General features: G+C 43.7%; 1 protein-coding gene across 1 annotated transcript in view; it reads right to left on the bottom strand.

Moving 5' to 3' along the window:
* acaa2 (acetyl-CoA acyltransferase 2) overlaps positions 1-27,947 on the bottom strand; it is a 55,649-nt gene that overhangs the window by 17,161 nt on the left and 10,541 nt on the right. The window contains exons 2-5 of the mRNA XM_080207468.1: positions 23,780-23,946; positions 13,664-13,792; positions 7,042-7,158; positions 4,879-5,026 (exon numbers count right to left, since the gene is read on the bottom strand). Coding sequence (XP_080063594.1) covers positions 4,879-5,026; positions 7,042-7,158; positions 13,664-13,792; positions 23,780-23,946 — 561 coding nt within the window. The remainder of the gene's footprint in view (positions 1-4,878; positions 5,027-7,041; positions 7,159-13,663; positions 13,793-23,779; positions 23,947-27,947) is intronic.

A 27,947-nucleotide genomic window follows, 5' to 3' on the forward strand; every position in this document is an offset into this window, starting at 1 on the left:
AGTTGTAGTTTTTTTTTCTCTCGTGCCCCTAACACTATAAATTAGTGCGGAGAGGATTCCCGATTCTCTACACTGGTAGAGAATCCCACCCTTCCACCTCCTCTAACCTAATTATAAGTGTGAGGGAAGTTTTTTTTTATATTTTTACTTTTCTGCTGGTAATTGATTCAGGGATGGCAGTTCAGGCTGTAAGCTGCATCTCCTGTGGGATGTATGTAGTGAGGGACTCCCACAGTGTTTCAGGTGATTTTACTTGTGGGAAGTGTGTTAGATTGCAGTTTCTGGAGGAGCGTGTAAAGGAGCTGGAAGGGGAATTAGAGGAGCTCCGTATAATTCGGGAAGTGGAGGCGGACATAGAAAGGAGCTATAAGGAGATAGTCACTCCTAGGAATAAGTCTTGGGTCACTGCCAGGAAGAGGGGCAAAAAGCAGTTGGGGGGACAATCCCCTGGGGCTGTTCCCCTCCAAAATAGGTTTTCGGTCCTGGAGGCTACAGTTGAGGAGAAATCAACTGGGGATAGCCAAAGGGAGCAGGTCTCTGGGGGTGAGCCTATTGGCAAGCCTCAGGTGGTTAGGGGTAAGAGATTGGGCCTCGTGATTGGGGACTCCACAGTTATGGGGACGGATAGGAGAGTTGGAGGTAAGGGTAGGGACTCTGGGCTGGTGTGTTGCCTACCAGGGGCTGGGGTCCAGGATGTATCGGACAGAGTATTCAGGACTCTTAGGGGAGAGGGAGATCAACCCCAAGTTATAGTTCATGTGGGGACACATGACATAGGGAGATTAAGGGAAGGGGATATTAAGCAAAGATTTATGGAGTTGGGGTGGAAACTAAAGGCGAAGTCAGAAAGAGTAGTTATATCTGGACTCTTGCCTGTGCCACGGGATAGTTTAGAGAGGAATAGGGAGAGGGAAAGTTTGAACTCGTGGCTGAGGGGATGGTGCAGGAGGGAGGGGTTCAGGTACTTGAGCAATTGGGGCTCATTCTGGGGAAGGTGGGACCTCTATAAGAGGGATGGTCTACACCTGAACCAGAGGGGAATCAATATCCTGGGGGGTAAATTTGCAAAAGCGATGCAGGAAGGTTTAAACTGATTCGGAGGGGGGGAGGGATAGTGAGGATAGGGGGTGAAAGTGAGGGGGGCATAGTTGGGGAATGCAAGGCACGGCATAGTGGGGGTGGGGCGGAGCAGGGTTTGAAATGCGTGTACTTTAATGCGAGGAGTATTCGCAATAAAGTGGATGAACTTGCAGCGTGGATCAGTACCTGGGACTTTGATGTTGTGGCCATTTCTGAGACATGGATAGAGCAGGGTCAGGAATGGATGTTGCAGGTTCCGGGGTACAAATGCTTTAGTCGGAGTAGAGAAGAAGGTAGAAGGGGGGGGTGGGGTAGCATTGCTAGTCAAGGACTGTATCACAGTGTCGGAGAGAAAGTTTGATGAGGACTTGTCAGTTGAGGTAGTATGGGCGGAGATTAGAAATAGGAGAGGAGAGGTCACCCTGTTGGGAGTCTTTTATAGACCTCCTAAAAGTTCTAGAGAGGTTGAGGAAAGGATTGCGGAGACAATCCTGGTTAGGAGTGAAAGTAATAGGGTAATTGTTATGGGGGACTTTAACTTTACGAATATTGATTGGAGTTGCTATAGTTCTAGCTCGCTAGAGGGGTCAGTGTTTGTACAAAGCGTGCAGGAAGGTTTTTTGTCTCAGTATGTAGACAGGCCAACTAGAGGTGAGGCTATATTGGATTTGGTGCTGGGAAATGAGCCAGACCAGGTGCTAGACTTGGAAGTTGGTGTGCATTTTGGTGATAGTGACCACAATTCGGTTACGTTCACCTTAGTGATGGGAAGAGATAGGCATGAACCTCGGGACAGCAATTTTAGCTGGGGTAAGGGCGATTATGAGGCTATCAGGAGTGAATTAGGAAGCATGGATTGGATTAGGGGATTACAGGGACTGGGAACGTCTGAAATGTGGAGTTTTTTCAAGGAGCAGCTACTGCGAGTCCTTGATAGGTATGTCCCTGTCAGGCATGGTGGATTTGGTAGATCTAGGGAACCGTGGTGCACTAAAAGAGTTGAGTCGATGGTTAAAAAGAAAAAGGAGGCTTATGTTCGGATGAGATTGGAGGGCTCAGATAGTGCACTAGAAAGCTTTAGATTGGCTAGGAGGGAGTTGAAGAGTGAGTTGAGAAGGGCTAAAAGAGGACATGAGAAGACTTTGGCTGATAGGATTAAGGAGAATCCTAAGGCGTTCTATAGGTATGTCAAGAACAGAAGGTTGGTCAGGGCAAGATTAGGGCCAGTTACAGACAGCAGGGGGAAGTTGTGTGTGGAACCGGAGGAGATTGGAGAAGTATTGAACCAATATTTCTCTTCGGTGTTCACGCAGGGGGACATGAATATAGCTGAGGAGGACATTGGGTTGCAGGGGTGTAAAATAGACAGTATTACGGTTGATAAAGAGGATGTGCTGGAAATTCTTGAGGGGCTGAAAATAGATAAGTCCCCTGGTCCGGATGGGATCTACCCTAGGATTCTCTGGGAGGCTAGAGAGGTGATTGCAGAGCCTCTGGCTCAGATCTTCAGGTCGTCATTGGTCTCTGGTGTAGTCCCGGAGGATTGGAGGATAGCGAATGTTGTCCCATTGTTTAAGAAGGGGGACAGAGACTTTGCCGGGAATTATAGACCGGTGAGTCTTACTTCTGTTGTGGGCAAGGTTTTAGAAAAAATTATTAGGGATAGGATTTATAGTTATTTGGAGTGTAATGAATTGATTAGAAATAGTCAGCATGGTTTTGTAGCGGGTAGGTCGTGCCTTACTAACCTTATTGAGTTTTTTGAGAAGGTGACCAAAGAGGTGGATGGGGGCAAAACAGTTGACGTGGTATACATGGATTTTAGTAAGGCGTTCGATAAGGTTCACCATGGTAGGCTTCTGCAGAAAATGCAGATGTATGGGATTGTGGGTAATCTAGGAAGTTGGATCAGGAATTGGCTATCAGATAGGAGACAGAGGGTGGTGGTGGATGGTAAATATTCATCATGGAGTACAGTTACGAGTGGTGTGCCTCAGGGATCTGTTTTGGGGCCACTGTTGTTTGTAATTTTTATTAATGATCTGGATGAGGGTATAGTTGGGTGGATTAGTAAATTTGCTGATGACACCAAAGTTGGAGGTGTGGTAGATTGTGAGGAAGGGTGTCATAGTCTGCAGGGAGACTTAGATAGGTTGCAGAGCTGGGCCGAGAGGTGGCGGATGGAATTTAATGCGGAGAAGTGTGAGGTAATTCACTTTGGTAGGAGCAACAGATGTGTCGAGTATAGGGCTAACGGGAGGACTTTGAATAGTGTGGATGAACAGAGGGATCTAGGTGTGTGTGTACATAGATCCCTGAAAGTTGGGAATCAAGTAGATAAGGTTGTCAAGAAGGCGTACGGTGTCTTGGCGTTTATTGGTAGGGGGATTGAATTTAGGAGTCGCAGTGTAATGTTGCAACTGTACACTACTCTAGTGCGGCCGCACTTGGAGTACTGTGTGCAGTTCTGGTCCCCGCATTACAAGAGGGATGTGGAGGCGTTGGAGAGGGTGCAGAGGAGGTTTACTAGGATGTTGCCTGGTATGGTGGGGAGGTCCTATGAGGAGAGACTGAGGGATTTAGGGTTGTTTTCGTTGGAAAGAAGGCGGCTAAGAGGGGATCTTATTGAAACATATAAGATGATTAGAGGTTTAGATAGGGTGGATAGCGATAGCCTTTTTCCTCGGATGGAGAAAGCTAGCACGAGGGGGCATGGCTTCAAATTAAGGGGGGGCAGCTACAGGACGGATGTCAGGGGTAGGTTCTTTACCCAGCGGGTGGTGAGGGATTGGAATGCCCTGCCTGCTGCAGTTGTAAATGCGTCTAGTTTGGGGGCTTTTAAGAGATCTCTGGATAGGTTTATGGACGAAAAGGGATTGGTATAGGCTAGTGGGTCATTGTTTTTGTAACTGGTCGGCGCAACATCGTGGGCCGAAGGGCCTGTTCTGCGCTGTAATGTTCTATGTTCTATGTTCTATGAAACTAACTTTTCTTTTCAAAAACAGACCAAAATACTAATAATATTAATACCAATCATGTTTGAACTAATAAATTGCTGGAGAGAAATTTTAAGATGTTTATTGAAATTTCTTTTTGAAATGAAAAGGGCATTCCTCCATTCCTTTGTGAAATGCCATGATAACAAAAGTTTGTTATTTTCCCTCACACTGGGTTTTCCCAAAAAAAATGAAAATAATTGAAGACCCCATCAACAGTTTAACTTTAAAATGACATATTACTATTTCCTTTTTAAGAGATAGGCTACTCTTTGAGCTACTTCTCATGTTCTGATGAATCATTTAAGTCATTAACAAAGTTTTTCTTTTACAGGCTTTTGATTTTATCAAATATGTTAATTGGGACCAAGGTTTAAGTGAGGATTTTAACAAAATTAAACACCTCATTTTAAATTTCACTATTAAAAGAAAAATGCAAATATTTATGAAGAATTGGTAGTACAAAAAATGTATCCCTACAATTGGGATTCACAGTTACAGACTAAAACACATACACTCAACATATCAACAACAGATAATTATGGTGTATGGATTCTATTTCATGAGATACAAACGACAAAGCTGCTGAACGATGCTGTTAACTACTGACTTCAGATTATACAGTAATTTATTTTAAAAAGCCAATTGTCTTTGTGATGTATTCCTGCATCTTCTGTTTCAGTTTTGTATATTTAATCTTTGTGGTTACCTTTTTACTTCTTCCTAAGCTAATGATCCTTCCTATAATTAAGTGTCCTCACATGCAGTTTTTGTACATGACTCAGCGACATTGAGCACTCACCAGTTTTCCATCTCTTCTGAGTCTGTAATGCATAAGCATCACATTCCTCCCTGCTTATTTCATACTGCTCAGCAAGGTTTTCTGCTGTAATACCCATAGGAGCTTTAATGTGGAGATCAGTCAATCCTGCCCATAAGGTGTCTTCCATCTGTACAGAAATTTGTTTCACAACTATTAACAAAAATTAGTTTAATTTTTAAATTCAGAAAACTTTCTGCATGCTTATGGAGCTGAGGGAGATATAACATTGACAGCTTCATCCCTCAGTATAAAGCCAGTTTCAGAATCCAGAAACTTTTCCCCAAACATCAGAATTAAAACTCTTACTACACTGTTGCTTCATCTTCACACAAGCTATATTCTAGTTTAGTGGTAGTACTTTCAAATCATTTCCAACATTTATAAGGTTTAAGCCAGAAATGATGGAATACTTGCCAAATACTTAGATTAAGCTGCAAAATTTAAGAAGCTTGACATCATCAGCTTAATATACACCACTGGCACAGAGACCGAATTATTCATTCCCCTCCTCCACATTTGCGCACTACTGGTAAATACACTGGGCCAAATCTTAAAGCCTGGATCAGTGAAGACGAGACGAAACGAATGATTGAAGATGTAAATAGCTCAAATATTTTTCAATCAGAGGCTGGTACATTTCAACTGTTCATGCCGGCATGATCTTCTGGTCCTGCCAACAGTGCATCCCCGCCGCTGCTTTCCCAGTGGAAAAGGGTGCATTCCATGGGAAACCGCATTGACAACAGTGGGGCCAGAAGATCCTGCCGCTGGCCCATGTTGGGCTCCTCCTGCTGCTGCAAAACCCGCAATGGATTGTGCAATAAATCTCACCCAGAGACTTGGAGCAGATCAATGGGACACAACTGACCCCAACCACATCACTTCGACCCCCAAACTTGCCTCAACCCAATCTGACTACCCATTCACCCATCTACTCATCCATTCACTAACATTCAAAGACTGGACCTTTAAACTCATCATTTGGCAGTTACTGTCATAAAAAACTTCTCTGAATCTACTCAGCTTCAATACAGCTCCCCAAGGTGTGCTGCCCTGTGCATTTTTTTGCCAGCCAGGGTCGGAAGATCCTGGAAGAAACGTGCAGCAATGTCAGGACATGTCAACGTCTTTGTGCACAATAGCAATCACTCAACATTGCCACTTCCTGGAAGATTCAGACCACTGGGCTTACTCTGACAATACCTTTATCATTGGTGGTCAAAATCTAATGCCCTACTTAACACAACATGGGAACACATTAGAATCTATGTAGAAAATAGGAGGAGTAGACTATTCCACCTTTTAAGCCTGCTCTCCCATTCAATATGAGCATGACTGATCCTCTAACTCAACGCCACACTCTTGCACTCTCTCCATACCCCTAGATGTCGATCTATTACAAATACTCCAGTAGTTCAAACAGAACGCCCATCACCTCTACCTAGTTACAGGAAATAAATAGCAGAGACAACATCCTCGAGAAAAAAAAACATATCTACTTGTGGCTGCAAGTAACTTATCTCCAGACTTCCCAAAGTCTACCTACCATCTACAAGGTACATGTCAGGAGTGTGATGGAATACCCTCCATTTGCCTGGATGAGTGCAGTTTCAATGACACTCAAGAAGCTTGATATCATCCAGGACAAAATAGTTTGCAGATCTGACATCTCATCAATTACTTTACGTATTAATTTTCTCCACCAATGATACATAGTGACAGCAGTGCATACTGACTACAAAATGCACTGCAACAACTCACCAAGCAAATACACAGTGGCAACAGCGCATTTACTATTTACAAGATGCACAGCAACAACTTACCAAGGCTCCTTTTAACAGCACTTAAGACCCGCAATCTTTATCACCCAGAAAGACAAGGGCAGCAGAGATGTGGGAACACCAACACCTGCATGCCCCACACAAAGTCATACACATTTTTCTGACTTAGGAATATACCTCTGTTCCTTCATTGTCCCTGGATCAAAATCATGGAACTCCCTTCCTAACAGCACTGTGGGTGTACAACACATGGGCTCTATTAGCAGTGGCTCAACACCACTTTCTCAAGGACAGCGAGAGTTGGGTAATAAATGCCTCCTTAGACAGTGATGCCCACATTTACATGAATGAAACATTTTACCTTGATGTCAAACCCGAGCTTTGTGCCAAATCGTATATTCCGAACAGCATATGGAGCCTGACTCATGCTTTCTGATCCTCCACACATTACAATCTCGGATTCTCTAAGGCAGATTTCCTGTAACAAAGGAAATGTTTTATATTAAAAATGCACACACCATTTCAAATCTGACCGAATTTATCCGTTCATTGATGACATAGCAAGTTGGCACATTCCAAGAACCTAGCTTATTTTACTCCTGGGACATGCAAAAAAAATGTAACACCATATTCTGTACTCTCCCCTTTCCTTTCCTTCCCTATCAATAGTATGCTTTGCTGTAATAGCACACAAGAAACAACACTTTTCACTGTATGCTAATATATGTGACAACGATAAATCAAATTATGATTAAATGAAATAGAGGAACAGGGATACACAAATTTTTGCAAGGAGAGATAATAAAGCTACTTAAAAAACGCAAAGGACTGGGCTTCATATTGAGGGTAGAAGGGAAAAGCAAAAAAGTTTTAGAAGTGCAAAAATAAATACCAGAATCAAGAAGATCAAGAAAGACTGAAGAGGCTCAAGCTCTTTCTGTAGACTGAGGGGCAACTTGATAGAAGTCTTTAAAATTATGAAAGGTTTGGACATAAAGAACGGGTTTCAACTTGTGGGCAAGACCAGAACTAGGACCATAAATATGAAATAGTCACTGTCAAAACCAATAGGGAATTCAGGAAAAATCTGCCTACCCAGAGAGTAGTTAGAATGTGAAACCCACAATAGCCTAGATGTATGCAAGATGTTGCTAGATAAACAAATGAGGGAGAAAGGAATAGGCAAAAAAATAGTGTGAAGAAGCTTAGGTGAAGCACAAGGAGTTGTGGACTGATTGGGTTGTGCAGCCTGAATATAATGGCATACTATGTGATGTTACACTTCCTGCTATCTGTTCATATGGCTAAATGTTCAGCAAGTCAAGCAGAATCTGTGAAATGAAAAACAAAATTAACATTTCAGGCTGATGACCTTTCTTCAGAACTATGGAAAGTTAGTGAGGCAAAATCCATAAGCAAGTAAAGAGGCAGGGAAAGTGTAGGAAAAGAAGAAAAGATCTAGAGGGAAGTCTATATTCATAGAATCCAACAGTGCAGGTGGCACATCGAGTCTGCACCGATCACAATCCCAAGTAGGCCCCATCCCCATAACCCCATGGATTTACCTTAGCTATTCCCCTGAACACTAAGGGGCAATTTAGCATGACCAATCCTCCTAACCTGCACATTTTTGGACTGTGGGAGGAAATCGGAGCACCCGGAGGAAACCCACACAGACATGGGAGAATGTGCAAACTCCACACAGATAGTGACCCAAGCCGGGAATTGTACCCAGGTTCCTGATGCTGTGAGGCAGCAATGCTAACCACTGTGCCACCATACTGTACTGCAACTGTACACAACTCTGGTGCGGCCGCACTTGGAGAATTGTGTGCAGTTCTGGTCCCCACATTATAGGAAGGATGTGGAGGCTTTGGAGAGGGTGCAGAGGAGGTTTACCAGGATGTTGCCTGGTATGGAGGGGAGGTCCTATGAGGAGAGACTGAGGGATTTGGGGTTGTTTTCGCTAGAAAGAAGGCGGCTAAGAGGGGATCTTATTGAAACATATAAGATGATTAGAGGTTTAGATAGGGTGGATAGTGATAGCCTTTTTCCTCGGATGGAGAAAGCTAGCACGAGGGGGCATGGCTTTAAATTAAGGGGGGGTAGTTATAGGACGGATGTCGGGGTAAGTTCTTTACCCAGAGGGTGGTGAGGGATTGGAATGCCCTGCCTGCTGCAGTTGTAAATGCGCCCAGTTTGGGGGCGTTTAAGAGATCCGTGGATAGGTTTATGGATGAAAAGGGATTGGTTTAGGTTAGAGGGTCATTGTTTTTTTTTAACTGGTCAGCGCAACATCGTGGGCCGAAGGGCCTGTTTTGCGCTGTAATGTTCTATACCACACTTCCCTCTTCAGCCTCTTAAACACAGAAAATAGGTGCGGGAGTAGGCCATTTGGCTCTTTGAGCCTGCACCACCCTTCAATATGATCATGGCCAATCATGCACTTTCAGTATCCCACTCCCACCTTCTCTCCATACCCTTTGATCCCTTTAGCCACAAGGGTCACTTCGAGCTTCCTCTTGAACATATCAAATGAACTGGCCCCAACAGCTTTCTGTGGTAAAGAATTCCACAGGTTCACAACAATCTGTGTGAAGAAGTTCTTCCTCATCTGTCCTGAATGGCTTACGCCTTATTCTTAGACTGTGGCTCCTGGTTCTGCACTTCCCAAAATTGGGAACATTCTTCCTGCATCTAGCCTGTGCAGTCCCATCAGGATTTCATGTTTCTACGAGATCCCCTCTCAATCTTCTAAATTCCAGTGAGTGCAAGTCCAGTCGATCCAGTCTCTCTTCATATGTCAGTTCTTCTACTCAGGAAATCAATTTGTGAACCTTCGCTGACTCCCACATTAGCAAAAATGTCCTTCCTCAGACTCGGAGACCAAAACTGCACACAATACCAAAGGTGTGTCCTCACCAATGCCCTGTATAACTGCAGCAAGACTTCCTTACCCTTATATTCAAATCCCCTTGCTATGAAGGCCAGCATACTATTTGCTCTCCCCATCGCCCGCTGTACCTGCATGACATCCAGATAACGTCACTCCTCCCCTTTTCCTAAACTGTCACCATTCAGATAATAATCTTCCTTCCTGTTTTTGCCACCAAATGAACAACCTTACATTATACTGCATCTGCCAAGTATACCATACTCAGTCAGTTAGGTATGGTGAAAGATTAAATATCGAAAAGGATGATGGTAGAGGATGAGGTAGCTTGTACTATTTTCAGTCAGCTCCTCAGCAACATGAAGGGTTCATTGTTCCCTCTGGGCATATTTGATGGTGTATAAAATCACATTTTAGTTCAAAGGAAGAAAGGCCTGTTTTTGACTTGGACACGATGAATGTCCAACAGCAGATTATTGTGAATTGCTTCCAATGTGCCAATATGCCTTTGAGAGGCTAAAGATAGCACCTGATTTCGAAAACACAAGGAGTGTCCATTCTACTTATTCTTGTTTTGGATGACAGCAAACTACAAGTTGAACTTCTCAGAGAAGATGTGAGCCTAAACTGGTCTTCATGGCTTGGAATATCAAAACAAGCAATGGAACATCTCCTTTAGATAACTGAGGTCCAGTTACAAAGCAATATGTGGAAGAAAGGGATAATGGTTGCAAAAAGTAATATCTCCAATATGTGCTTACTTGTTGCTCAAAAGGTGGACAGATTTTTAAATTAACAAGGGATTGAAAAGACTATGGTGAACGGGCAGGAAATTGGATTGACGCTGAGGTGAGATCAGCCCTGATCACGTTCAATGACAGAGAAGGCTCAAGGGACTAAATTGCCTACTCCAGCTCCTGGTTCTTATGATTCTCGTGACCATGGAGGGGTAGTGAACCACAGGACAGATATGTTTTCAAAGTTCCTCATGAGATTCTGAATTAAGCGTTTGATTTTGAGTATATCTTTCAAAGCACGCAATCTGAACAGTTAGAGAAAAATCAAAGCGATTACAGATTGGAGTTTCTGGTTAGCTCCTTGCAACACACTGAAGGCATAGAACTACTGAGGAAATTCTAAGATTTGACAACTGCTTCTAGAAGGTGCCATCTAGTGGCTGAGTTGGGGGTTCCATATTTGCCATGATGAACTGTAAAGAAGCAAGCTGAATTTCTGAAACCTCCAATTACTAGAAGAATCATTCACTGTGAGTACAGTATCTATGATGTGGAAATGCTGGCATTGGACTGGGGTAAACACAGTAAGAAGTCAATATAATGTGCTCTGTTTGTGATCAGAACTCCCATTCACCTGACGAAGGGGCAAAACCCCAAAAGCTAGTGGCAAATAAACTTGTTGGACTTTAACCTGGTGTGGTGAGACTTCTTACAGTACAGTATCTAGCCATGCCGTGACCATGATGGTGACAGTGCACTTAGCCTATTTATGGTGAGTTATTCTGGTCACCATGCCACTTGTGAGGACTGTTAGTATCTGCTTTTTACCTGATAAGGCATTCTCACCAGTTGTCTGATAATTAACTAGTAACTATGCCTCTAATGAACTGAGTCAATATTCTACAGAAGACCTGGGCCAAGTGAGTTCACAATAGTCAAGGACGCCAGGCAGCCAGCCTATTTACCCAACAGAATTTCACTTCCCTGTCCTTGACCATACCCCTCACCTCCCAATAATCTCAAACCCAGTTGAACAAGCAGGAAACAGAAAGCTAACTTTGAAATCTGTTCCTCTCTTCACAGATGCTGCCCAACCTGTTGACCATTTTGAGAATTTTCAGTTTTTAAATATTATATTTGATATGAGACAAACATACTATCGTCATAGGCACAAAGCCTACTGGCAAATTTCAGATACCTGGGCATAGGTTAACAACACCCAACACTTGGGTATTCTAACTTGTTGGAGCTTTGTTAGTCAAAATCATGCAGATTACTGGTACAATTTTCTGCTTTTAGTATTTAAAAACAGAATTCTGGAAATACTCACTGTACCATCATGCTGCCCAATTTGGCATGGTTTGGAAATTAGGGAAGTTCTCTCAATAGCACTGCTTCTATTTTTTTTTAGTGCTGTTATTGCAAACTGCCGCTTCAGTCGTCACCTCTCCTTCCCTCCTGTTCACCACTTCCTTCCTGCTCGATATTTCCCTCCCACTCCCTCCCTGCCTTTCGCTCGCTGTTTCTCTCATGGTCTAGGCATACCATAAAGAATTAGTGAGCGAGAATGAAACATCGAGTAGGGATAAACGTGTCTTTTTTGGATTAGCAAACTGAACTGGAGTGCCACAGGGATCAGTGCTAGAACCTCAACTTTTTACAATCTACAACAATGATTTGGCAATAACCAAATGTATGGTAGCTAACTTTATCAATTACACCAAGATAGATAGAGAGTCTACAAAGGAATATAGGCAGGTTATGTAAGAGGGCAAAAATATTGCAGATGGAGTATAATGCCTGAAAAGTGTGAACTTGTCCACTTTGGCAGGAAGAATAGAAACGCAATCTACTGTTTAAATGGAGAGAGATTGCAGAATTCAGTAGTACAAAGAAATCTAGATGTCTTGGTGCTTGAATCAGAAAAGTGTTTATATACATGTAAAGCAAGTGACTAGGAATGTAAATGGTACACTGGCATTTATAGCAAGAATATGAAAACAAAGAAGTTTAATTGTAGTTGTACAGGATTTAGGTGAGATCACATCTGAACTGTTGAAAATATTGCAGATGCTGGAAATCTAGAAATGCTGGAAAAACTCAGCAGGTCTTCAGAAGACGTCATGCAGATGGGAAATGTTAACTCTTTCTCTCCACAGATGTTGCCATACCCATGGAGCTTTCCAGCATTTTCTGTTTTATTTCCAGAGTACAATTTTGGTCTCAATTTAAAATAGGTATAATTCTGTTAGAAACCGTTCAGAGAAGGCTCACTGCCTCATTCCTGGGCTGAAAGGTTTTATCCTGTGAGGAAAGGTTGAACAGGTTGGGACTACAGCCATTGGCATGTAGAAGAATGAGAGGCAATCTTGTTGAAACAGGAAGACTAGAACTAGGGAACATGGTAAAAAATAAGAGGTCAACCTTTTAAAACTGAGATGAGAAGAATCTCTCTCTCTCTCGGGTGGATCATTTATCTGTGGAAATTTTTTCCCCAGAAAGCAGCGGCTGGGTCACTGAGTTTATGCAAGGCTAAGTTAGGTAGATTTTTGATCAAGGTTACAGAGCAGACATGAAAGTGCATTTAAGACCACAATCAGATCAGCCACGATTTTAGAGACTGGGAAGTCTGCACCAAGTAACTCACCTCATGGCCCTCAAGTCTGTCCATCATCTGCAAGGCACCACACGTGTGATGGAACTTGCCTCGGTGAGTTCAGCATCAACAACACTCAAGAAGCTCAACACCATCCAGGCCAAAGCAGCTCACTTGATTGGCACCCTGTCCATCACCTTCAACATTTACACTCTCCACAACTGACACACATTGGCAGCAGTGTGTACTATTTACAAGGTGCAAAGCAGCAACTCACCAAAACTCTTTCAACAGCACCTTCCAAATCTGCAACCTCTGTCACTTAGAATCACATGGCATTAGATGCATGGGAACACCATCTATAAATTCCCTTCCAAGCTACTCACCATTCTGACTTGGAACTATAATCTCTATTATTTCACGGTTGCTGGGTCAAAAATCTGGAACGCCTTTCTTGGCAGCACTGTGGATGTACCTACATTCCATTGACTGCAGCAATTCAAGGCAGTGGCTCATCAGCACCTTCTCAAGGACAATAAGGAATGGGCAAACAGTGCTGGTCAAGGCAGTGACACCCACTTCCCATTAAAACGTCAGGACACCATGAACGGAAGAGAAACGAGCACAAATATAGCCATATAGTGTAATAATTTTACAAGGGCTTCACACAACAACATAGGTAAGATATTGTAATATTAAACACGTTGTATACTGTGCTTAATCCACTAATGCAGAATACACTGCAGTTGTTCAGTACCTGTGCTCCAGAGATGATTGACTGGAAACCAGATCCACACAGTCTGTTTACGGTTAAGGCAGGGACTGGAATAGGAAGTCCAATTTGCAATCCAACATGTCTTGCAATATAAGCAGCATCTGGAGAACTCTAAAAAAAAAATAATGTTATCCATTGTCAAACCCCACCACTTTTAACAAGACACTGAACGAGGTTGACTTGTGCAGATTATGCATGGTCCACTAAAACAGGTTACCTGAATGGAAGATCCACTATGCCTGATTGAAATACAATAGCAGGGAGAAATTAAAATAGAATCTGTACAGGGCAGAAGAAGGCCATTCAGCCAATCGAGCCTGCACTGACAAAAGCCCCACCCAGACCCTATTCCTGTAACCCTACATATTTACCCTGCGAATCCCCCTACACCGGTGGGAAAAAGTTCAAGTATTCATCAACCTCGTTGCACATCAGCTATTTCACACCGTGACCAAACAACCTAACCTGGACATCTTTTGAGTGTAGGAAGAAACCGGAGCACCCGGAGGAAACCCACACAGATGATTCGGGCAGAATGTGCAAACTCCACACAGACAGTGACCCGAAGCTGGAATTGAACCCTGGCCCCATGAGGCAGCAGTGCTAAGTCTGTTTCTAGTCAGACAAAAATGTAGAAACAGAGGACTTAAAACTAAAGGACACAAAAACAGACAACAATGATTAAAGTGCTTTCATTGCATAAAGCGTATTGTCTCAGTAATTTACTTTCCCAGCTGAGCATCTAATGGTGTTTGAATTATTAAGGGATATAACAACACTGATGGAACAACCCGAAAATCTGTTGATCAAGATTTTAATTAGAATCACTCAGAATATGAATAAGAAGTCTCTTTAGTCTGACCACTGCATTTTTCAGCACTTACATGACACAAAGGTCGGAGGTGTTGTGGATAGTGTGGAGGGAAGTCAGAAGTTGCAGCGAGACATTGATAGGATGCAAGACTAGACGGGGTCGGTGCTGGGGCCTCAGCTTTTTACCATTTATATAGATGATCTGGAGGAGGGAACCGAGTGTAGGGTGTCGAAATTTGCTGATGACACCAAGATTGGGGGAACGGCAAATTGTGCGGAGGGTGTGGAGAGTCTGCAGAAGGATCTAGATAGGCTGGGCGAATGGGCCAGGAAATGGCAAATGGAATTTAATGTTGGCAAGTGTGAGGTGGTCCACTTTGGTAGGAAGAATGGTAGGAAGGACTATTACTTACGGGGCGAAAAACTGCAGCAGGCGACGGTGCAGAGGGACCTCGGGGTCCTTGTGCATGAGTCGCAAAAACCCAGCTTGCAGGTGCAGCAGGTGGTCAGGAAGGCGAATGGGATGCTGGCCTCCATAGCGAGGGGGATTGAATATAAAAGTAGGGAGGTCTTGCTGCAGCTGTACAGGGCATTGGTGAGGCCGCAGCTGGAGTACTGTGTGCAGTTTTGGGCGCCGCACCTGCGCAAAGATATTTTGGCCTTGGAGGGAGTGCAGAGGAGGTTTACTAGGCTGATACTGGAGTTGAGGGGGTTGAGCTATGAGGAGAGGCTGAATAAACTGGGCTTGTATTCGTTAGAGTTTAGAAGAATGAGGGGAGATCTCATTGAGACGTATAAGATGATGAATGGGATGGATAGGATAGAGGTGGAGAGACTCTTCCCGCTCAAAAAAGACAGTAGGACTAGGGGGCACAGCCTCAAGATAAAAGGGGGGCGGTTTAGAATGGAGTTGAGGAGGAACTTCTTCACTCAAAGGGTGGTGAATCTCTGGAATTCTCTGCCCGTTGAAGTGGTGGAGGCTGCCTCGCTAAATATTTTTAAGATGTGGGTTGATGGGTTTTTGATAAGAGAGGGGATTAAGGGTTATGGGGAGAGGGCGGGAAAGTGGAACCGAGCAGCGACAGATCAGCCATGATCTTATTGAATGGCGGGGCAGGCTCGAAGGGCTAGATGGCCTACTCCTGCTCCTATTTCTTATGTTCTTATGTAGAAGTGGCAGATGGAGTTCAACCCAGATAAGTGTGAAGTGGTTTATTTTGGCAGGTCAAGTAGGATGGCAGAATATAACATTGATGGTAGGATTCTTGGCAGTGTGGAAGATCAGAAGGATCTTGGGGTCCGAGTTCATAGGACGCTCAAAGAAGCTGCGCAGGTTGAAGCTGCGGTTAAGAAGGCGTATGGTGTACTGGCCTTCATCAATCGAGGAATTGAGTTTAGGAGTTAAGAGATAATGTTGCAGCTATATAGGACTCTGGTCAGACCCCACTTGGAGTACTGTGCTCAGTTCTGGTCACCTCGTTACAGGAAGGATGTGGAAGCCATAGAAAGGGTGCAGAGGAGGTTTACAAGGATATTGCCTGGATTGGGATGCATGCCTTATGAGGTTAGGTTGAGGGAGCTCAGCTTTTTCTCCTTGGAGAGATGAAGGATGAGGGGTGACCTGATAGAGGAGTATAAGATGTTGAGAGGTATTGATCGAGTGGATAGTCAGGGCTGAAATGGTTGCCACAAGAGGACACAGGTTTAAGCTGCTGGGGAGTAGGTACAGAGGTGATGTCAGGAATAAGTTTTTTTACTCAGAGAGTGGTGGGTGCGTGGAATGGGCTGCTGGCAGTGGTGGTGGAAGCGGAGGCGGATTGGATAGGGTCTTTTAGGAGACTTTTAGATAACTACATGGAACTTAGTAAGGTAGAAGGTTATAGGTAAGCCTAGTAATCTCTAAGGTAGGGACATGTTCGGCACAACTTTGTGGGCTGAAGGGCCTGTATTGTGCTGTTTTTCTATGTTTCTACATCAAGGCTTCAGCTAAACCAAAAGCATGATTATTTGCTGAGAAAAAAGGAGCATAATCAGAAGGCGGCAATAAAACAAAGCACTCAGGCCAAGGCTTCTGAAGGATCTACTGTTGGCCTCTTCAGTACATGATAAACATGTTGCCCTTTGGTGACATTAGCTGCAACGATAGGGTTAGCTTTCGCATGCCTGTATTTGACCTAATTATTTTCTTAATTGTTTGATTACCAGTATGCTATCAGAACTCTTGCCCAAAATTGAAGTTTTGGATGGTGAGCAAACTGCACACAGTAGTGATGCAGACGCAGGATATAGGCAAAGAGAAGGTGATAAGGAACATAGTCGTAATTGGGGATAGTGGGGTTAAGGGTATTGACAAAGTGCACAGAAGGGTGTGTTGTCTGCCTGGTGCTCGGGTCCAGGATGTCACTTCCGGGCTGCAGAGGAACCTGGAGTGGGAGGGTGAGAATCCGGTCATTGTAGTACATGTGGGTGCCAACGACGTAGGCAAAATGCAAACTGAGGATCTGGGGAGGGAGTATGAAAAGCTGGGAATGGAATTAAAAAGTAGAACCGACAAGGTGGTTTTCTCTGGATTACTACCTGAACCGTGTGCAGATGGGCGTAGGGTTGATAAGATCAAGGAAGTGAATGGGTGGCTCAGGGATTGGTGTGGGAGGAATGAGTTTGAATTTATGGGACATTGGCATCAGTATTGGGGTAGGTGGGACCTGTTCGGGTGGGATGGGGTTGGTCTGAACCGTGCTGGGACCAGAGTCCTGGCGAATCGTGTAAATAGGACTGTAGGTAGGGCTTTAAACTAATTAGGAGGCGGGGGGAGAGGGTGCGAGGGTAGGTGACATTACGGGGTCTAAAGTTAAGGAGAGGGTACAGGTAAAGGAAGAGGCCGAGGATGTCCCAATAATAAAGGGAGTAGGGGGCGTGAGTATGGTTGGTGGCGTTCTGGCAAATAGGGTCCATGTGAAGGCTGGGATGAAGGCACTTTATCTAAATGCACGAAGCATTCGGAATAAAGTGGATGAGCTGGTGGCGCAGATCAGCACAAATGGATATGATCTGGTGGCCATTACAGAGACGTGGCTGCAAGGTGACAGGGACTGGGAGCTGAATGTCCAGGGGTATCAAGTGTTTAGGAAGGATAGGCAGGAGGGAAAGTCGGGGGGGAGGGGGCGGCGTAGCTCTGCTGATTAAGGATAGCATCAGGGTGGTAGCAAGGGATGATATAGGAACCAAAGAGCAGAAAGTGGAATCGTTGTGGGTAGAGATTAGGAACAGCAAAGGGAGGAAGACGCTGGTGAGTGTCGTCTATAGTCCCCCGAATAATGATCTGGAGGTGGGGCGGGCTGTTAACGCGCAAATAAGTGCGGCGTGCAGGAATGGAACGGCGATAATTATGGGGGATTTCAATCTACATATTGATTGGTCGACCCATGTCGGACGCAGTGGGCTTGAGGAGGAGTTCTTGGAATGCTGCCGGGATAGTTTCCTCGAACAGTGTGTGTTGGAGCCGACGAGGGAGCGAGCTATCTTGGATCTGGTGTTATGTAATGAGGCGGGTAGAATTAGGGACCTTGTGGTGAAGGATCCTCTTGGGGAGAGTGATCATTGTATGGTGGAGTTTCTGGTGCAGATGGAGGAGGAGAAAGTGGGTTCCCGGACACGTGTCCTTTGTTTGAACAGAGGGGAGTACAGTAGGATGAGAGAAGAATTGGCGAATGTTGACTGGGGGAGTGCGTTGGAAGGTAGGTCCGCTGAGGAGCAGTGGAGGATCTTTAAGGAGATCTTTCTTGGTGCTCAGCAGAAATTTATTCTGATGGTTAAAAAGGACCATAGGAGGAGAGGTAATAAGCCGTGGATAACGAAGGAGGTGAAGGAAAGTGTTAAATTAAAAGCGGAGGCATCTAGAGTAGCTAAGAGTAGTGGGCGAGAAGAGGATTGGGAGAGGTTTAAATGTCAACAAAGATTGACAAAGAAGTTGATAAAGAAGGGTAGGAGAAACTATGAAGCTGGGCTAGCCCTTAATGTAAAAAAGGATAGCAAGAGTTTTTATAAATATATAAAAAGGAAGAGGCTGGCTAGGGTGAACGTTGGACCCTTAGAGGATGAGAGGGGGGAGTTAGTGGTAGGGGATGGGGAAATGGCTGAGGCCTTGAATAACTTTTTTGTTTCGGTCTTCACGGAGGAGGACGTGAATAATTTGCCGGGTGTTAGCAATGGAAAGATGGTAGGACTGGAGGGTCTCAATGACATTATTGTTACTAGAGAGGCGGTGCTCGACAGGCTGGAGGGACTGATTGTGGACAAGTCCCCAGGACCGGATGGAATGCATCCGAGGGTTCTGAAAGAAATGGCAGAGGTGATAGTGGATGCCTTGGTGGTTATTTTCCAGACGTCGCTGGATTCCGGGGAAGTGCCGGAAGATTGGAAAATGGCTAATGTTACGCCGTTGTTTAAGAAGGGTGGCAGGCAAAAGGCAGGGAATTACAGGCCGGTTAGTTTAACATCTGTTGTAGGAAAAATGTTAGAATCCGTCATCAAGGAGGAAATAGTGAGGCATCTTGAGGGGAATTGCTTGATAGAGCAGACGCAGCACGGTTTCGTTAAGGGGAAGTCGTGTCTGACAAATTTATTGGAGTTCTATGAGGATGTGTCTAGGGCGGTGGATAGAGGAGAGCCAGTGGATGTGGTCTTTCTTGATTTTCAGAAGGCGTTTGACAAGGTACCTCACAAGAGGTTATTGCAGAAGGTAAGGGGGCATGGAGTTGGGGGTAGGGTGTTAGCGTGGATAGAGGATTGGCTGTCTAATAGGAGGCAGAGAGTGGGGGTCAATGGGTGCTATTCGGATTGGCGGTTGGTGACTTAGTGGAGTGCCCCAGGGGTGGGTTCTGAGGCCTCAGCTATTTACCATTTATATAGATGATCTGGAGGAGGGAACTGAGTGTATGGTGTCGAAATTTGCTGATGACACCAAGATTGGTGGAACGGCAAATTGCGCGGAGGGCGTGGAGAGTCTGCAGAAGGATCTAGATAGGCTGGGCGAATGGGCCAGGAACTGGCAAATGGAATTTAATGTTGGCAAGTGCAAGGTGGTCTACTTTGGTAGGAATAATGGTAGGAAGGACTATTACTTACATGGCGCAAAACTGCAGCAGGCGATGGTGCAGAGGGACCTCGGGGTCCTTGTGCATGTCGCAAAAACCCAGCTTGCAGGTGCAGCAGGTGGTCAGGAAGGCGAATGGGATGCTGGCCTTCATAGCGAGGGGGATTGAATATAAAAGTAGGGAGGTCTTGCTGCAGCTGTATAGGGCACTGGTGAGGCCGCAGCTGGAGTACTGTGTGCAGTTTTGGTCGCCGCACTTACGCAAGGATATTTTGGCCTTGGAGGGAGTGCAGAGGAGGTTTACTAGGCTGATGCCGGAGTTGAGGGGGTTAAGCTGTGAGGAGAGGCTGAATAAACTAGGCTTGTACTCGTTAGAGTTTAGAAGAATGAGGGGAGATCTCATTGAGACGTATAAGATGATGAATGGGATGGATAGGATAGAGGTGGAGAGACTCTTCCCGCTCAGAAAGGACAGTAGGACTAGGGGGCATAGCCTCAAGATAAAGGGGGGGGCAGTTTAGGAGTTGAGGAGGAACTTCTTCACTCAAAGGGTGGTGAATCTCTGGAATTCTCTGCCCGTTCAAGTGGTGGAGGCTACCTCGCTAAATATTTTTAAGACGCGGGTTGATGGGTTTTTGATAAGCGAGGGGATTAAGGGTTATGGGGAGAGGGCGGGAATGTGGAACTGAGCCATGACAGATCAGCCATGATCTTATTGAATGGCGGGGCAGGCTCGAAGGGTTAGATGGCCTACTCCTGCTCCTATTTCTTATGTTCTTATAAGTTCTATTCTAGCTCAGGATTTTCCAAACCTTCCAGCCGCAGAACACAGAGTGACCTACCAAGAGCATCAGGGAACCCCAAGTATTCTCAATTGAGCGCCCCATTTTGTGCTGCGAAATAGGTACAAAAAAAAATATGAACCATAAGGCATAGGAGCAGAATTAGGCCGGCTGACCCATCGGGTCTGTTCGCCATTCAATCATGGCTGATATTTTTCTCATCCCCATTCTCCTGCCTTTTTCCCATAATCCCTGATCCCCTTATTCATCCAGAACCTATCTATCTCTGTCTCAAAGACACTAAATGACCTGGCCTCCACAGCGTTCTGCAACACAGTTCCACAGATTCACCACTCTCTGGCTGAAGAAATTCCTCCTTATCTCTGTTTTAAAAGATCGATCTTTTAGCCTGAGGTTATGCCCTCTGTTTCTAGTTTTTCCTACGTCCACTCTATCCAGGCCTCGCAGTATCCTGTCAGTTTCAGTAAGGTCCTCCCTCATCCTTCTAAACTCCAACGAGTACAGACCCAGCGTCCTCAACCATCACTCATACGACAAGCTCTTCATTCCAGGGATCATTCTTGTGAACCTCTTCTGGACCCTTTCCAAGGCCAGCACATCCTTAGATATGGGGCGCAGAACCACTCAACACTCCAGATTGGGTCTGACCAGAGCCTTAGACAGCCTCAGAAGTACATTCCTGCTATTGTACGCTAAGAACAAGATTTTTCTAGCTATACCTATGCATATATTAAAACACACGCAACATGCATCTTTCCAGAGGCTAGAACCCTCACACCATTATTTCTTTCCAGAGGCCAAAGTTCCCCCCTATCACTTTCTATCCGAAGCTGGAAGGCCTGTCCCCATTCCTTTCCCCAGAGACTGGATCCATCCCTCCGCCACTCCTTCCCCCAAGGCCAAAACCCAACCAGCTCTTTCCCCCAAGGCCCAAACCCCAGCAGCTCCTTCCCCCAAGACCCAAATCCCAGTAGTTCCTTTCCCCCGAGACCCAACCATAGCAGCTCCTTTCCCCAAAGAGGCCCAAACCGCAACAGCTCCTTTCACCCGAGAGGCCCAAATCCCAGCAATTCCTTTCCTCCAAGAGGCCCAAACCCCAGCAGCTCCTTTCCCCCGAGGCCCAAATCCCACCAGCAACATTTGCGCGGGCCCCCGACTCTGCCGCCTTTGGGCCACACACAGTCTGTCATCATCATCCGCTTCTGGCTGATTAGTCCCCTGCCAGCTCCTGCTTCCCCGGCCTTACTATTGGCCATGATTTCTCCGATTCTTTTTAAATTTCATGCATTCGAACCAGCATTTACTAGTCACATGGCGGCCACCAGCTTCACGGGCCTCCCTTCACAGATACAGACCCCAGACTGGGAACATCTGCTCTAGCTCAACATTGAGGACGTCCGCCACTATTCCCTTCTGTTCTTGCCATGAACTCCATTCAGTTGACGTTGATTCTACCTCTTCGTCCAGTCATGCATTCAGACTAAACTATATACTTCAACTTCCTTGCCACTGAATATCTTATCACCATGGTGACCTCTGGATTCAAATCCTCCTCTACTCTTCTTTCAGCTTTCCTATCTTTCATCTTCCATGTGCCCGGGGTGCGTGGAGTCCTCAATTATGCTGGCTGTTTTGCTGAGGCAGCGGGAAGTGTAGACAATGTCAATGGTTGGGAGAATGATGTGTGGCCTCAAGTCCCACAAGTCCATAACCTACCTTGACACTGGTCTAAAATCAAAAAAGACATTGATGTGAGGAAGTATAGCGTTCATTAGTTTGATATTATGTTTAAACCATTACTGATTAGGCCAATGAAGCCTGATCATAACTGTGAAATAAAACAGTGTAAGTGATTTATATCAACCCTTTCTAATCAAGTTGTTGTTTGGCCCCCTGAGTACAAGAGAGAGACTGAGGGATTTGGGGTTGTTTTCGCTAGAAGGAAGGCGGCTAAGAGGGGATCTTATTGAAACATATAAGATGATTAGAGGTTTAGATAGGGTGGATAGTGATAGCCTTTTTCCTTGGATGGAGAAAGCTAGCACGAGGGGGCATGGCTTTAAATTAAGGGGGGGTAGTTATAGGACGGATGTCAGGGGTAGGTTCTTTACCCAGAGGGTGGTGAGGGATTGGAATGCCCTGCCTGCTGCAGTTGTAAATGCGCCTAGTTTGGGGGCGTTTAAGAGATCCGTGGATAGGTTAATGGATGAAAAGGGATTGGTTTAGGTTAGAGGGTCATTGTTTTTTAACTGGTCGGCGCAACATCGTGGGCCGAAGGGCCTGTTATGCGCTGTAATGTTCTATGTTCTAAAAAAAATCACAGGACTGCATGTTTTCTAAAACCCGTTAACAATTCTGCAGATGAAGCCAGAGTGACAACATTTTGCAAAAGATGTTCAAAGTGATCAACAATGCTAGCGAGACCAAGAATTTTTAATATCCAACTGCAGAGTTAAATTCTCTCAGTTTTATAATAATCTCTCACTGGAGATTATCTACTTTTTTTTCAACAACAGCTATCCTACGACATATATTTTTCAATGCAATGTGACATCTGGCTCTTAAATGTTTATTTTATATTATCTGTGCTGAGTTAGCTAATCTTAAATAGAGACATTACAATTTCCTAAGTGTTCCTTGAGCAAGATGAAAAGAGTCAATTCAATACTGCTAACAAATTATACTTGTTGCATTGTGTCTATTATATACCAAGTGAGGACAATTTGGAGCTCAGTTATAGAGAAATGGCTCACATTTATTATGTGTTTCAGAAATGTCCCACTCTGCATCACTCACAATGAATTATTTTTAATTTATAATTTTTAATTAATTGAGTAAGTACTCAAGGCTGAACAGCCTGCTTCTGCTGACTGCCAGGCTCATACTCAGGAACATTTGCACTGATGAAACTATTTTTCTGCTGTGAAGAAAATAAAATGAAATTGTTGACAAATGTCAATAAAGTGAATTTAAATTTATGTTAAAAGTAGCACATTATATCTCATTATGCAAAACCTCAACTTAATAAAACTTCACTGCACTAACACCTTCCCAAGGAGCAGAAAATCAAAATGACCTTTAAAGCATAGATCTACAAATAATCTAAGTTTCTGAAATCTGCCGAGTTCTTGACCTTTAGTATTTGTGAACTTATTTCCAAGTTATTTCCTTTACTGCATATGAATAAAAATACTTCTGCAACTGTAGTAAGGTTTTCCTTTGGATCATTAGAGTGGCATTCAGAAATGTTGATCTGAAGTGCAGGTTGGGGGAAGTTCTGGGTGTGTCAATAATACATGTCGAAAGGTTTGGAGAAACACAGGCTTAGCACACAACAGCTGCTGCAACATTCTCAGACTCAAGAATTGTGATCAATCTCATACTGACCTGCATTACATTTCCGACAATGATGCTGTCCACAAGGTCATGCTTAATCTTTGCAGCAGCTAGTGCAGCCTTTGCAGCGTGTGTGGCTAAATCTGTGGCACTGTAGTCCTTCAGTATTCCTCCATAAGTACCAAAAGGGGTACGTTTGGCAGCAACAACGAATACACCTTTAGAAAAAAAATGCACAGAAGCTTACAGCAGTTTATTATGTTCTGCACAAACTCCTCCACAAACTCTCAGGGATAATAATATACAAACGTTAAAGGAGCATTCACAAATAACTAGACTATTATTAGAATCACAGAATAATTACAGCACAGAAGGCCATTTGGCCAATCATGTCTGTGCAGGCTCTCTGAACAATGCACCCAGTGCCATTTCCTCCTCTCTGCTCCCCAGAGCCCTGCATATTCTTCCTTTACAAGAAGTAACCTGTGCCCTCTCGATTCTTCCACCAGTGGGATCAGCTTTCTTTCCCTATCTACTTTCCCAGACCTCTCATGATTTTGAATGTCACTATCAAATTTTCTCTCAAAAGGAAAACACTCTGCTTCACCAATCTATACAACTAAAGTTCCTCATCCTTGGAGCCATTCTCATTAATCTTTTGTGTACTCTATCTGATGTCTTCACATCTTTCCTAAAGTAACATGCCCACACTGAACCCAACACTATTTGAGATCAAACCAGTGTTTTATACAAGACTAACATAACAACATAAAGTACAATAATAAAGTTATTAATAAAGCATAAGTCAACATTTCAGTGAAGTGTGATTCTGAGCCATGTCCCTGATAAATGTCACACAATGGCCCTGTAGGCATCTTGAGTCAGTGATTCATCTATTAAAAAAAATCTTCATGCAGCAGTTCTTTAAACCTGCATTGGAGAGTTAAATTTGGATTGGAGTGCAGATTCCTGATTTAAGATTTAAATCTACAACCCAGAGGCAAGAGTTCTACCAATTGTCGGTTTGTTAGTATTGAGAAATTGATATTATCAATTGTCTGCAGTCCTATGTTAGCTTCTACTGTAGCAGTATCCCATTTTTAAAATTTTCTTTTTTTCAAATCTCTATCCTTACCATAACCTTGCTTAACCTGTAAATGCCAGCAAACTGACAACACTCCAGATCTCTCCTCCAATTCTGGCCTCAAACATGCCTGTCAATTTGTTACCGGAGAATACAAACCATGAAACTCCCTTCCTAAATTTTATTTTCTCTCTCTCCCTCCTCTTTTGGGTTGCTCCTTATTGTGGTACTTTGACTATGGTTTTGTTCACCTTTCCAGATACCACCTCATGTGGCTTGATGTCAAAAATATACTAATCACTCCTCTGAAGCACAAAGGAAAACTTTACTATGTTGAATAAATATATGTTGTATGTAGTAACATTGACCTTCAATTCAGTTTGCAATGAGTCTAATAGAAAAAATACTTCATTTGAAAATAGATACAGCCAGTATGGATCAGTTCTCCCAAGTTGTGCCCCCATGTCTGCATGTCATTGCAAACCAAACTCTGCTGACAGTTACTATATTAATATGGGGTATGTGAATTTTCTGTAACAGGTGATGCACATACAGAGAGCTGCCTGGAGATGAATTGGAACACCAGATTGGTTGACATTTTAAGTCTCATTTGTGATTTGTTTTTGTTTGAGGTAGTTCCCTTTTATGAGGTTGCCCTTTTATTTTATCCTCCAGTTTATTTAATTTAGTTTAATTTGTTTTCCACTCAATAGATCGGAACATCAGGTTGGATTTTACTATAGTAGTCTTGTCGATTTAAAATTAAGTATTTTGACGTCGTTTCAAATGATACTTTGTTGACATTTACCATTTCAATTCTTTAAAGTAAAAAGTTTATTTATTAATCACAAGTTGGCTTACATTAACACTGTAATGAAGTTTTTCACCATTTCAATTCCTCTTGTTTTAAAACATTATATACCTTTAATTAGCTGCTCCAATGACTCAATTGCTAAAGAAAATCACTCTGTTTCTTATTCTTTGCCCCTGTTGGACTGCTTATTCAAGCCAAACAAATGCTCTATAGTCTCAAGTGTTCGATACGACCTTAAGCAGAAAGCCCAAGGCCCTCTTGTTTCCACAGCTACCATGTTGCCTTTCTCCCTCTACTTCATGCTCAATGGAAAATAGTTTTCATCACTTCCACATTCAATTTCTCAAGCAAGCAAGCATTCCCATTACTGGTTTTGAAGATTTATCATACAGGAGACACAACTTGCAAAAATGTTCTCCTACACACTCTCTATCCTGCATTCTTATCCTTGCCTTTTCCCTGCACGGCATTCAACGTTCTTGTCCTTGTTCCTCCCCATCCATCCTATCCTACTCAATTCCAAATGCCACTGCATGCTCTCCTTTTGAATGATTTATTTTCCTTTGCAACCCCCCATCCCCATCTGCATTCCCAAGCCCCTCCACATTATGATCTTCTGTTGTTTTTCATAGAATCATAGATATTTACAGCACAGAAGAAGGCCACTCCAGCCATCATGCCCATGCTGGTCAACAAAGATCTGACTACACTAATCCCATTTTCCAGCACTGGGCCCATAACCCCAGAGGTTACAGCACTGCAAGTGTATGTCCAAATATTTATTACAAGTAATGTAAATTTCTGACTCAACCACCCTTTCAGACTGTGAGTTCCAGACTCCCATCATCTTTAATTACCTCCCTTAGCCTTCTACCTCTTACCATAGAACTATGCCCCCTGGTTATTGACCCCTCTACTAATAGAAAAAGTTCCCTCCTATCCACCTTATCTATGCCCCTCATAATCTAATTAGCTTTACCAGCATCCTTCCTAAAATGCAATGACCAGAACTGCATGCAGTACTCCAATTGTGGCCTAAACCAGCATTTTATGCAGTTCCAGCATGACCTCCCTGTTCATGCATTCAATTTCTCGGTTAATAAAGGAAAATATCTCATATGCTATCTTAACTATCTTATTTATCTACCTGCCCTGCCACCTTCAAGAAATCTGTGGTTATTCACTCCAAGGTCCTTCTGATCTTCAGTATTTTTCCAGGGTCCTACCATTCATAGTGTAATCCTTTGTCTTGTTAGACCTTCCCAAATGCATTACCTCACTTTTCCAAATTCCATTCGTCACTGCTTTGCCCGTATGACCAGTCCATTTATATCCTCTTAGATCTATGGTTATCATCCTCACCATTTACCACTCTACTAATTTGCATGTCACCCACGTATTCTTGATCATACCCCCTACATTTAGGTTCAAGACATTAATCTACACTGCCAATAGCAAGGGCCCCTGTACCAAGCCCTGCAGAACCCCAGACTTCCAATCACAGAAACATCCCTTTACCATCACCCTCTGCTTCCTACCTCTCAACCAATTTTGGATCCAATGTGCTACTTTGCCTTGGATCCCACGTACCCTCACTTTCTTGCCCAGTCTGCCATGAGGAAGATTATCAAAAGCCTTACTAAAAGTACATATAGACCGCATTAAATCCATCATCCCTAATAACACTCCTGGTTACTGCCTCAAAAAATGATAAAATTTGTCAAACACAACTTTCCCTTAACAAATCCATGCTGACGATACTTGATTAATCCGTGCCTCTCCTAGTGCAGACATAGTCTGTCTCTCAGAATTCTTTCCAGTCCCTGTTGTGCACAGTGAATGCAAGGAGGTGTGTAAATTGGAAGATAGGAATCATCCTCAAAAATGAGCTAATCTAAATTAAGTAGATTTTCAGGCCAATGCCACATTGCTGCTATTTGTGGTACCTATTGCACGTAAAATGGCTGCAGTTTCCTAATATTACGATGCACATGTATCAAAAATTACTTTGTTGGCTATTAAGCACTCAAGGATGTCTTAAAGATGTGAAAGGCACCATATAAATTCAAGTCTTTCTTTCAGTAAACAGTGTGTCAATGAAAGGCACATGTGGGCAGTAAAGCATTTCAGGTCTCTCTAAAGTTAACTGAAATTAAAGGAAAAATGAAACAAAAGACTAACTGTTTGAGTCAGATTTGCGATTTAAAGCCCAATTGGCCAGGCAGTCCTCTAATGTCACTTATAGCTGAGTCATACACTGGAAAATAGATGTTTTCCTGCAGCATTTTTTTATGCTTTAATGGGATGTGGACACTGCTTGC

The sequence above is a fragment of the Carcharhinus amblyrhynchos genome, chromosome 1 (genome assembly GCF_965287045.1).
Source record: "Carcharhinus amblyrhynchos chromosome 1, sCarAmb.v2.hapA, whole genome shotgun sequence".
NCBI classification, from domain to species: domain Eukaryota; kingdom Metazoa; phylum Chordata; class Chondrichthyes; order Carcharhiniformes; family Carcharhinidae; genus Carcharhinus; species Carcharhinus amblyrhynchos.